Below are 12,641 nucleotides of genomic sequence, written 5' to 3'. Positions count from 1 at the left end.
TTCACAATTAAAATGTTTTTTTAATTTAAGCATATATTGAGTCGAAATTTGATTTTTAAATCATGAATCGATTTTTTATCAAATCGTGAGCCCAAGAATCGATTCGAATCGTGAGGTACCAAAAGTTTCCCACCCCTAATACTTACCATCTCCCAGAGATTTCATACCTTTAGCTCAAAAACGATGAATGTATGTAACACTTTGAACATGAGATTATATCCGCCACTGGTCACCTATCAGTCTCTCAATGGATTGTCTGGTTCAACAACTTTATTCAGGTGTAGTGTATAAGTTTTAGTTGAGGACTTGGACCCTTTTGCTGGTATGGAAACACACACAAAGGGGCAGGAAATACTCCCAAAAGATGTTCTAGATTTCTTTAATTACACGTTTAACCAGTACAAGTTCGTAGCAATGAAAAATCTAATCTTTGTAGTCACTTATGTACACAGGGACTGACAGTTTGTCCGCCTTAGTGAGCAGACTTCAGGAGAGCTGACCGCACAGTGCCTTCACATTGATGTGAAGATCCACCATGTACTGCAGTCTTCTGCATGGGATCAACGGCTCCTTTTGATGCATATGTGACAGAAAGCGGACATACACACCTCCATTGAAAGATCAGAAGTGGCAGGTGGTATGTGAACAGACTTGTCGTAAATAATCTGTATTTTAAAACAAGTGTTCGCATAAATACCAGACCAGTAGATAGGTTCTCATTAAGGTGTTCAGCTACTTGCCATAACCACAGCTGTCTCCCTAAAAAAACAGCTCTTTCGGTTTACATCTAAATATAGGCCACGGAATGTTTTTATATTCGGCTCAATTTATTAGAAAGGGTAACATGCAGAATACCGTAACATTGCATCAGTGTGGACCCTGGAAATCAGTTATTCACTTTGTTATTTTTTTTAATCAAAGTATAGTAGGTATCAGGCCAAATTTGAATGATTTGAGGACTCGGGTATACCAGGTAAACACGCCACTGGACTACAAATACAGTATCCTCCACACTGGCATCACATTCTCAAAAACGTCAGATTATCAATATTTTGCACAAGAGTATGTGAGAGGTGTACAAAAATTGGCATGAGGTGCAGTTTAAGGTGTAAAATAAAGGGACATTCTAACACTTCCAACTGACAAATGACCAGTAAATAAGGTCCTTATATTGATGTTACATCAGGACGATCAGTGCTTAGTCAGTGGGTAAGAACTGTACACCTTATAGTGGGATATCTTTCTAAAGGGGCCAAATGTACACAAAATAAATACAAAAACGGGTGCTGGTGCCCGCCCTCTTTCAGGTCAATGTTGCCCAAGTATCCCTAAGTCCCCCCCCCACCACCACCCATGACCATTAATCCCTGTACTCCTCCTTCGACTTCCATCTTCTCTTTCCTCATCCATCGAATCTCTGACAAAACAGGAAAGAGAAGGATCTTAACACCTAAAGAACATTGAAATACTGACTATGTTAATAGTACTGTTATAATAGGAACATACATGAGACCTCAAGGTCCAGCTTACCCTTCCTGTGCCAGCTCCAGGACATCTAAGCCTGGACATCAACCAGCTCTGGGGGCATGGGAGACTTGGGGTGCTTGCTCTCAAAGTGCTGCTTGAATGTCTTAGGGTCAGGCATTTGTGTCTAAATTAAGAACAATATGAAGTATGTTACACAGTTAACTGACACTACACTCTGACCACCTGACACAGTTCAAAAGTTATATATTGTATATTATATATTTGTTTAATAGAGCTATTCCAGATGTAATTATGGGAAGAAGTTGTTGTGACACACAGGTAACTATTCTCCACTGAGAAATTGCAGAGCAGTTCTTAAATGGCGAACAGTCAACAAAGCAGCAATCATAAGTAAAGGAGGTTCGCCATGAGTCATCGAACGTTATCTGGACAAGTGTGGGACTTGGACATGCACATTCAGGGTCGGGTCCTACATGTAAAATACAAGCTCAGCAAACTCACCCGGCACACTGGGCACGAGTGCACAAGCGCAGCCTTGGCTGCAATCTTTTGGTCGGCGGCCTGTCCTTTCTTCTTATCGGCTGCCTTCTTGGCAGCCTTCTGCTGGGATTGAATCTTTTGCTGCCCGCGAGCCATGGCCTACCTAGCCAAACAACCACCATTAAATTAGATAGCCACAATTAGCTCAAAATATGAATGCTAAAGTATGTAGATAGCTAACGTAAATCATATTGTATCGAACGGCGGCCTAGCCAACTTTAACATCTCTCTGTGGACTCAGCGGGTTATAAGGCTATGGTTAGCTCTAACTAGATTTTCACATTACAATATAGCCCCAAGATAAAATATGGACTAAATCGTCACAAACAGTAAAATAAACGCTTAGCTGGTCCTACTTCTCCTTATTATCTCACTAACATTAGTTCGTTAAGTTTAGTAGCTAACCTAGCTGGCTAAGCTAGGTAAGAGCCATTTTCATGTGGCACAAATAATTCGTTGATTTGCTATGGAAGACAAGGTTTTTCTATCGTTAAACATATAACTACGTTTATAAGTCCATTAAGTAAAACAAACCAATATACAGATTCCCAAAACCGATATATAAATGTGTCATTTTCTGTGTAATTAAATACCTTTCTTCAGCGTCGTCGCCCCTTGTACGAGTGGCTTGTTTTTCTTACTCTTTAATTCTCTGGTAAGTTAGGCGCAGTTAGCTCACTACTGCCATCCAATGGTAGAGCCAAGTTAATATAACGGAAGTGGATGAGTTTCCTTGAAATTGTTTCTACTCTCCCGCAGTTGGTGAATACGTAATGCAGCTCAGCCACCCCAGAAAACCTCCTATCCTCTCTGCAAACACCTGCGACATACTACACGCATTCCAGTATCGCACATCTCAGTGTCCATTTATATGCTTCCCTACTCTTACCACTCGCCCACAAACATATTTCTCCAACCAGCCCCGTCCCTACAAACACAATTTCCCAATCAGAGGCCTTGTAATGTTCACCTCCCTTGCCTCTGTCCATCCTCATTCTTTCCCCCGACTTTAAATCAAGTAAAAAGTCAAGCACGAATCTCCTTGCTGTGCTGCTCCCAGTCCTTCTGCCAAAGTTGCTCAAGGTGTTTCCTAATGAAACTACATAAATCTAATCAGCCATACTCACTTTTCTCCACTCCCGGAATTAGAACGCAAAAAATTCACTCTGCTCCAATCTTTACAGAGCCAACATGAAATCACTAACATGACCAGGCCAGGGCAGCAACTGAGTCTGTGCAAAGGACCACCCTAGGACCCTAGAGGCACCCACCTCAACACAGAGATCTATGCTGACAGTTCTGATGTAGCACAATCGACCAGACAGTAGAGGGTGCCACCTGACTGCCCTCCTAATCCGACATCGAAACCTTTTTTATTCCCAGTAGGGCCTACTGCAAACACAACTTTTCTATATTTATTTTTCTATCAACCAGAAGAGTAGGTATTGGACTTGGGAGTAATGTAATTAATATTGTACCTGTTAATGAGATGTTCATTTTCTAGTTTAAAAAATGAATAGGCCGTGTTAACTATTGACTTATTTTTTAAGCGCTGCCTTCAGCAACCCTTTAGGAAAACTAAGGAAAAAGGCGGACGCCTTTAAAAAAAAGCGGCTGCCTTTTAAAAACTTCTAAAAAAGCGCAGCGTCCGACGCCTAGTTTTTGAGAGAATCTTACATGTTTTCTGAGAAAAACAGAAGTCCCTTTGGCTAGTAACCTTTTCTGCTTTTTGATCCTTTCACTATCAATAAGATCTTGGAAAAACCCAATGCAAATACAAACAAACACACACACACACATCTCACATTCTTTCTCTCATATACTCAGTGGAAAATATAATCTATGCCTACACACATGTTCACACCCAAACATGTAACCAAGAGGCCTCAGACATTCACACCTAAAAAAAGGGGTTGAGGAATTCAAACAAGTAGTCACATAGTGTGACTTCTGAGGTCTTTGGTGTGACATAAAGACTAAAAACAACTGATACTCAATTAATTGGTCATCATCATTCTTATATCTCATGGTTTAAACTTTCAATTGTTATTTTGTGATGAGGCTGTGGTCAGTTACTTCAGTTAAAACATGACCATATCTTCTCATTAGCGGCCACAGACCATGTTCAGTCAGCATAATTGTGTGATACCGTGATACTGATGGTGTGGAGACAGCTTGATGAGGAAAAACAACAGCTGAGACTTAACCAGAGTAGCTGGTGGCTGCAATACCTCCTCAAGCTAAATGTCTCAACTCTTCTAACATGCCTTCCTCTTAAGATGCCATTCCTCTTATTTGGCCATTAAAGAGAGTGAGTGCATGGTCTCTGTCTACCTTTGAAATATACCAATGGGAAAAAAAATCTAAATCAAAAACTGAAACCAACTGTTATAGCACGCACTGTCCAATAATCATTGGCCCAAAATGTTCTGTATTTTGTGGTCAGAAGCCATACATTTTATTTCACCTAGCTGACCAGAAGAGGGCTGACTATCACTCAGATGATCAACCTTTCACCAAAGTAAATCCTGTAAGATGAGTTGACACAGAGAACAGCTAATTTCTTGCAATGATGATGGGTTTGTTCTACAGTGTAGCCTCCATCCCCCCGACGAACACCAACCTGGCATCACAGGCCTGGTACCCAATGAGAGGAGCCCGGTGGTGAACTGGTCTAATCGTAACTTCTAGGGTCTGGTTTTTGACCATCACACCAAACATCTACACAGGGAAAGTAGTACGTTTGCAATTGTTCATGAATTTAATATTGTCTTTTGTTTTATTCAATTGGATGCTAGTCCAGAAGTCAAGCAGTTAAACATTGGTGTTTGTTTGGCTTTCTGTCAATTATATGTTCCATGTTAAACCAAATAAATAAAGGAAACAGACCCTTCCAAACCACAATCATATGTACTTGATCTGTGAGTATTTCGCACACATAATATTTGCACACACACATACAAACACACACACATTCCTAGACAAACATTGAATGACTCAGCAACATGCAAGATAGACAGGGCTGGCTGACTCCTGGGGTCATGCCTCTCTCCCCAGAATTCCATCTCAGGTTGAACAGCACAGAGATATTTAATCCGTCGTGTCAGAAACTTCTAGAATTCAGGGTTCTTCTGGGACAGTGAGTTTAGCTTGCAGACAACTACCACCAGCTGGTCTGAGAGAAAAGGGACACATTGGTATTAAAATTACATCACAAAACATTGGGACATCACCGTCTAACTTGATTATCAATAAATCACTGAAAAAAAAACATTTTGAGGACTGGAACTATGTATGTCAGGGGGTCAAACATTAGGATTATGTTTAGTATTCTCCTGCCACAAGTAATTCAGAAACCTTTAGCTCTACATCAATCCACTTATGCGTATGGTATTGAGATGACCCCTCAATGTCAACAGTAGTTGAACTGAGACAGGGTGAATTTAAGGAAGAATTGTAGAATAGGGAACTGAGAGTAAAATACAGAATGAGAGGTTAAAAAAGGATGTGCTGTCTGAGCTTGAGGAACAGAGGCAGTCACAAGTTGTTTCTCATCTTTTTCCTTCTGCTTTCAGTACCTTTAAATATACTTTGGATAAAAGGGTCTGGTAAATGACTAAATGTAAAGGGGAGCTGTACTGTGGCTGAACCCAAGGTTTGTGGTTGCCTGTGGAGACATAAGTATGTTTTCCAAACTGTCTAACCCTAACCCCATGGACCAAACGGCCCCCCCTCCCCCAGTCATCCTTTCTTTCCCTCGTGTTGTGTGCTTGACATCTCCTCCCATCCTTTAACTTTGCTTGGTCATACCACAACAGAGATTTGACTGTATGTCCTCCATTGTTGGATGGAGTAGCACTGGTTTATATTGTTCATGCAGCTGCATCTGCTGGTTGTCCTCCCCTTACTTAAACAGTGTCGAAATGTAGCAATGGCAGGTGACAAAAGGAATATGTGATATAGATTCCTAATGCAATTTGGAAAAATGCCAACCGCCATACGAGTCAGTGTATTTTGACATACTAGTAGATAACCTACAGAAGGAGGAAGCCCCTTTAAAACACGGCCGAGTCAAGGTCACCGTGGAGATTATATGGTGATTCAAAAGGGAAATTTGAAAAGTCACTGTGGCGATTGTGTGGTGAGTCAAAAGGGAAATTTGAGAGAGAGTGAACTTGTGCATGGGTTGGTCATATATGGTGACATGCTAGATGTGTTAGACAGTTAGGCCGTGTTCACACTATTTTTTCAGAAAAAGAAGTCAAGTGTGAACACGCCCTTATGAAAGAAACTAAATAATGCCATTTCAACCAAAACAGAAACTACCAGGATTTGTTTTCTGAGAACTTCATGAACATTCCCAGTAACCTATTTTCAATTCAACTGTCACATAATTGGGAACTAATTCTCGACAGAAAAACACGTTTTCTTGCACAGAAACCAAATATTTTATTTATTCTAACAGCATTATTCTCTTATGTATAGTACTCTCAAATCATGTCTAGAAACAAACATTACACAGTGAAAAAGCACTTTGTCCATGGCTACAGTAGGCCCTGTTTTTTCATTCTGAACTTGAAATAACAGAAGAGTAAAAATACTACATGCGTGTGGCCCCGTTGTCTTGATTCTGAAGAACTGAATCCTTAGGGTGACTGAGTCTTATTTTTTTGTAAAATATACATTGCTCTTCATTGTTACCATACAAAATATTTTTGGGGAAAGCGATACATTTTGCCCTCTGTCCTCTGTTGTGAAGGTTTCCACGGCAACTTTATCACCGTTAAACACCATTTCCCTCAGATACTTGGCGTGTCGACAGGGACCCTTTCCCCCTCCATCCCTGCGTGTCCTCGACACACAGCTGCTCCCTTGCGTGTGCTCGTTGGACTGCATGGGAGCGCTCGTTGGACTGCGTGGAGCGCCCGTCCTCGTCCTCGGTTAGGGCCCTCCGGTACACCCCTGCCAGGCTCTGCCTGAACCTGCTCCTCACGTCCAGGCCCCATGCAGAAGTACAGCAGCGGGTTCACACAGCTGTTGAAGTAGGCAAAGCCTTTAGCTATAGGCAGTCCTATCTTCACAACGGCAGTCTTGCTATCCACCATCTTAGCCAGCAGGAGGCAGTGGTAGGGTGCCCAGCACAGGAAGAAGGCACAGACCAATGAGGCGAGGATGCGAAGAGGGCGAGTCTTCCCCGGAGAGCCCGCGTGCGGCGTATGCCAAAGCCGGCGATGGCGTAGCAGCAGAGGATGACCAGGGAAGGGGAGCAGAAAGCCACACAGGAAGCGAATGGGAGTACAGCCAATTCTTGGCGGTGTTGTCGCCATCTATGGCCTCTTTCACCTCAAACGAGCACTTGCTCAGGTTGTTCTTGCCCAAGTAAACCTGCCGGTAGACGAAGTAGGGGGAGCTCAAAATGGATGCTCCTACCCACACCCCAACGCTGATGAGCCGCGCTGCCGAGAGCGTCCGGTGATTTTTGGTGAAGATGGGCCAACCAGACGCACACTGCCCGGTCCAGGCTGATGACGGCCAGAAGGAAAACACTACAGAACATGTTGGCGTACTTAAAGAACCCGTTGAACTTGCAAAAGAAGACCCCAAAGGGCCAGTGGTCGAAGAAGAGCTTCTTGACCAGTGAGAGGATGCGGGTTGAGGCAAAATATGAAGTCAGCCACAGCCAGGTTGACTAGCCACACGTTGGTGACCTTGGGACGGAGTTTGAACCCGGCCACCCAGATAACCATCGCGTTGCCAGTTGTTCCTAGCAAGACAGTTATGATGTAAAGCACAATGGTGACGTTGTCCATAATGGCGTCGATGTCCACCACTGTCTTGTCATCCGTGGATGAGGCAAGGACGAGGGGGAGTGAGCCGTTTGTTGTCGACCTCATTTTCTGCGAAAGCAGAAGAATAGCAGATTGATACATGAGTGCCTTATAGTAAAACAGGACTGCAAGCTTATTGTAAACAAAATAATTTTCAAACATTTTTGGGGCACATTCTACAATGAAATAACGGGAATCTACAGCTAAACAAAAACTGAAACACTATAGCTCATTGTGAAAACCTAATATGTGGTGACACTATATTAGCTCATAGCGAAACAAACTGGTGGTAGCCCAATATATCACTTCCATCAAACTCGTTGATTGTGGTTATCAGCAGCTACACTAACTATCCAAGATGAACCCTGAAGTGTAGACGTTCCTGATGTGATGAATTAAATATCTCCGTGCTGTTCATCATGAGATGGGCTGAGGGTAAATGAGGCATGAACCCAGGAGTCAGCCGGCTCTGTCTTTCCTTGTCACATCTGAGTCATTCGGTGGTGATGTCTGGGAATGTCTGGGAATGTCTGCATGCGTTTAATCTTTGTGCTTTTGTTGTTCCTCTACTTATTTGACACGAATACTTATAGTGATGTGCTTATAGTGAGGGACACATGCATTTCCACATGAAACGCACAGTCTGCTAACGTGTGACCAAGCCAGTCCCCCCAGTGTGGAATCCTCTCAGGGGGACGCCTGACTTGGGTTGCCAGGAAAGTGTTTGGACCAGGGTCAAAAAAGAGGACCCTCCCTCCATCCACCACCACCGACACCAATCAGATTGCACTACATTAAAACAAACATGCCCTGGTTGTGAGGCAACCAATGAACTTCCAGACAATGTAGCAAATGGAGTTGACTTTGGAGAAAGGTTGATTAGATTCTGAGCCAGACAGAGCAGTGCTGGACGGCTTCGTTAAGTATGTTTTTATGACCAGAGTAGTGTGCGCTGAAAAGGACATAATGACCGTAGTCTTTATTACCAGACAAACTCAGTATCTGTGGTGACAGGCACTATCAAACCACATCCTTTAGTCACATCTTTTTTGGGCACTATAAGAGTAAGCTCTAGTTCACCCCCTTTCCCTGAACACTATGCTGCCATTTCTGAAGTATTCTTGTACCAAACATTAAATATGAATATTATACACATGGTTTTATCAACATAACACATTGGAAATGAGTACTGGTCTCCCAAGTATACGGATCACTGTGTTGTCTGCAGTATGGATATGATCAGTAATTTATTTTACAACCACTACCTGTTCTATCAATAGTTGCCTTGCTGTGGGTGTTTATCAGTGTGATGAGGTCTTGTGGTCAGCCACTTTGTCAACATACAGGTAAAAGAGTAATCTTCTGTTATTTAAATTACATCATTGTGCTATGGATAAGACAGGGAGGAGCATGCTGCAATATGAAAATAGTAACAAAGCCTTTTGGTAACATTCAGTGAGGGCACAACATTTTTCACATTGGCCAATTATTTTTGATCAAATTAACGAAAGCATAGATTGATGACATCAACAGGGATCCCATTTATTACGACAGCATCAAATCATACATCATAAAGGAAATTTTACTTGAGAATGGTTGTACAACTCAGAAATTGAAAGCCTTAAAGTCTATAATGGAGTGCAACATCAGCAGTAAGTGGCTGACTGTGTGTTTGTGTGTACTGTTGATGATGAATTAAGGATAAATAAAGACAGTACTTGCTTACCTTTACAGTTTGAAACCTGTGGCTGTCAGTGAGTCTGTGTCCGTTTGTCCATGTGTGTAGGAGGGTGTGATAACACTGTGACCCTTGAGAAGAAATGACAAATGTCTGGGTAAAGTGGCCACAAATTGTACAAGAATTTCATGAACTTCCTTTCTGGCCACGCCTTCTCTCACCAGCCAGCCCGCCCCCCATCCCTCCCACCTACCTTCCCTGTCTCACAGAGGGAAGATGCTGACGAGGTTAAATACATATTATAGATTAAAGACATGATAGAGATGATCAATGTTATAGAATATACATGTTATAGAGATGACGGAGATCAAAAAGGGCAATAGAGGTCATGGTGAAGAAAAAGGTGATAGGAGAGGATGTGGGAGAATTCAAATCAAATGTATTTGTATAGCCCTTTTTACACGCAAGCATGTCACAGAGGGCTTCACATACGCCCATAGAACTGCCCCTCAACCAACGCAAACCCTCAAATAAGACAAGGAAAAACTCAGAAAAACTCCCAACAGGAGAAAAAATGGAAGAAACATTGGGAGGAGCAATTCAGAGGAGGGATCCCCTCCTCCAGAGACGGTTGGTGAGCAAGGATCAAGGAACTCCGGGGCTCTATTTGCCCCGAGAGGTTAAAAACCTGAAGACATTTGTGACGTACATCTTTTTGAGGAGTGTGGAAGAAAGGATTTCTCCCACAGGAAGCGATCTTATCACAGTTTGGGTGATGAAGGCCCGTGTAAATGTGTCCAAACTTTTGACTGATACTGTATGTGTGACGCAGATGAGGATGTTCCAAACTGATAATTCATGAATTTCTTTCGAAAAATGTTTTGAAGGGTGACACATGTTGTCTGCTCTGTGTCTCCGACAGGACTTTATATGGCCACAACCACACTTTGTTTATGCCACAAGTGTTCTTGAGAAATTCACATAACTAGGTCAAACAATAAAATGCATACCCAGTTACGCCACATGAGGCTGAGTTCCCAGCGTAACACATCCATTCTGCTTCCACCCCTCAAAACCACAAGCCTTTTTAACTGGTCCCTGTTCAGTGTATGGTTGTGCATCTGTTGTTTATTTAGGTGTGACTGCCCTCGGGTGGCTGTGTGCATCACATTCACAGCGCAGCCTGAATGCAACACAAACATAGCAAATGTTGCAACCAGAAAGTAAGACTTTCCTTCAGACACTGATCTGCTTCCTGATGCAATATTGGCATTGACAGAGCTTCCCTAACCGTATGGGTTGAGTAAACATAGTTCTCACACTGGAGGGAAACTTCACATACACAGGTATTCCGCTCTGTTCTCACATCTTTTGCTATTTAGCTGTATTCATGATCCGAATTCATCTCACAGTCAGCTAAGTTGGGACTACATTAAGGAAGTGAGTAGAACTGATAACTTCTGCCTTGGTTTTTTCAGTCTTTTTCAGAAGAAAACAAAGGAAAACAACAGATCTTAGTGCAGGAATCAGCAGTGGGATTCTCAGTGATGCCGTGGGTTGTATTGATTTTCATGATGCAAGGTGAGTTTGCTTGTGATTCTAGAAAAGTGTCCTGGGAAGGTTTTTCTCTGGGACTCCCTTTAGGTTCTTTTGATACCAGACAGGAAGCAACCATAGACCAAAATCCATTTATCAGCAATATGTGTAAACTTTACACATAAATGTTTGACGTTTGGATGTGGTTCACCCCTCATTTGCTTGTCGCCTTCCTGAAGAGCCCCAGTGATTTCTGTTTTTGGTTTCACACCTAACTTCTTTTGTGATAGTGTGTATGTGTGTCTGTGTGTGTGCATATATGAATCTGTGACCGTGTGTGTATGTATCTGTGTCTGTCTGTGTGTATGTATGTATGTATTTCTGTGTATTAACATGTGTAGATGTGTATTTAAGTGTGTATGTGTGTGCGTGTGTGTGTGTGCATTGGCTCCAGGTGCACTCAGCAGCGAGTGGTCTGTCTGGATGCCCCGAAGCATCCCAGCTGTGCGTGGCTCCTGTGTTCTGATCCCTTGTCGGTTTGAGATCCCTGACCAGTACAAGGCATATCTCAACTCCAGCCCTAGTGCCATCTGGAGGAGAGGATGGATGGGTGGGCCATCCATCTTCAATTCCGCAGATAATAAGACCTTTACCCAGGGGTCCTTGGAAGGGGACCTGCTGCAGAAGAACTGCACCACCAGGCTTCAGGAATTCACGGGTGGAAATGATACCTTTTTCTTCAGACTGCAATGTCCAAATCCTCTCCAGTACAATTTTAACCCTGGGGTTCAGATCATTCAAACAGGTGCAGCACAAAGACACTGCAGTACATTATTGCAGATGAACCTGGTCCTGGGCTCTCATCTCTGAAACACACAGCCAGTGTATCCGGTCTGAAATGCATGGATCCATCAACCGTTCCACAGACACACAAACTGTATTAAATCGTACTTTAAAGTTCCCCATCAGCCCCCACCCTTTTCCCTCAGACACACCTCCCGGTCCAGAGCTGTTCCCTGAGATGGTGTTGGTGCCGGAGGGGAAGGAAGTCCTGCTTACCTGCTCCGCTCCAGCCCCCTGCCCCTCTCTGCCCCCCTCCCTGAGCTGGAGCATCGGGGGGCCGGGAGCAACACAGCATGAACACCACTGCAGACGGTCTGCTGACCCTGACCTCCACTCTGACCTTCACAGCCTCACCCAGCCACCATGGGTCAGGGGTCAGTTGCTCTGTGCAGTACCCCCTGACAACAGGGGGCACCACCCAGAAGGTGCAGAGCAGCACGACCATTTCAGTGTTGGGTGAGGACATTTAGATATATTCTATCGCTGTGTATTGGTATACAAATAGTAGAAATTCATGATCTGGGCAACTGATTATAAAGTGCAGTGTTGTAGTGGGTTGTGTTGTAACATTCAGTGATTGTGTCATAGAGATGAAAAATGAAGACATCCGGTCTTGCTCCACGCTGGGACTGTACATTCTGTGTGGGGTGATGATGTCACTCTGCCTTCTCAGCCTCCCATTGGTTGTGTGTACTTTTCAAAGGTAGGAGCAGGAACGTTCCCGCAAA

The 12,641-nt window shown here is 43.3% G+C and overlaps 2 protein-coding genes and 1 long non-coding RNA gene across 6 annotated transcripts in view; 1 reads left to right on the top strand and 2 right to left on the bottom strand.

Moving 5' to 3' along the window:
* Positions 1 to 363: 363 nt before the first annotated feature.
* On the bottom strand, positions 364 to 2,709 carry zgc:91910 (Zinc finger protein 706-like). Its single transcript, XM_047019845.1, has 4 exons — positions 2,622 to 2,709; positions 1,990 to 2,131; positions 1,531 to 1,651; positions 364 to 1,417 (listed from the first exon to the last, which is right to left on the bottom strand). Exons 2-3 carry the CDS (start codon positions 2,122 to 2,124, stop codon positions 1,556 to 1,558), a joined length of 231 nt encoding a protein of 76 aa, XP_046875801.1. The 5' UTR covers positions 2,125 to 2,131; positions 2,622 to 2,709; the 3' UTR covers positions 364 to 1,417; positions 1,531 to 1,555.
* A 3,755-nt stretch (positions 2,710 to 6,464) lies between these two features.
* On the bottom strand, positions 6,465 to 7,922 carry LOC124467213 (fMet-Leu-Phe receptor-like). Its single transcript, XM_047019407.1, is given in 8 exon segments — positions 6,465 to 6,927; positions 6,929 to 7,030; positions 7,032 to 7,226; positions 7,229 to 7,285; positions 7,287 to 7,319; positions 7,321 to 7,524; positions 7,526 to 7,681; positions 7,683 to 7,922. Coding segments are annotated over 8 exon segments (1,224 nt in total). The 3' UTR covers positions 6,465 to 6,690.
* Positions 7,923 to 10,725: 2,803 nt separating this feature from the next.
* The window catches only part of LOC124467167, a 3,758-nt gene continuing 1,842 nt past the window's right edge, over positions 10,726 to 12,641 (top strand). Inside the window, exons 1-5 of one of the 4 annotated variants that reach the window (XR_006956047.1) lie at positions 10,727 to 10,880; positions 11,013 to 11,115; positions 11,525 to 11,788; positions 12,060 to 12,369; positions 12,502 to 12,616. This is a non-coding gene — a long non-coding RNA (uncharacterized LOC124467167). Of the gene's footprint in view, positions 10,881 to 11,012; positions 11,116 to 11,524; positions 12,370 to 12,501; positions 12,617 to 12,641 lie in introns of all 4 variants that reach the window. The other 3 variants (XR_006956046.1, XR_006956045.1, XR_006956044.1) reach the window with 3 other exon arrangements.

The sequence above is a fragment of the Hypomesus transpacificus genome, chromosome 4, assembly GCF_021917145.1.
Source record: "Hypomesus transpacificus isolate Combined female chromosome 4, fHypTra1, whole genome shotgun sequence".
Lineage (NCBI taxonomy): Eukaryota > Metazoa > Chordata > Actinopteri > Osmeriformes > Osmeridae > Hypomesus > Hypomesus transpacificus.
This window is presented reverse-complemented; position numbering and strand designations above follow the sequence as displayed.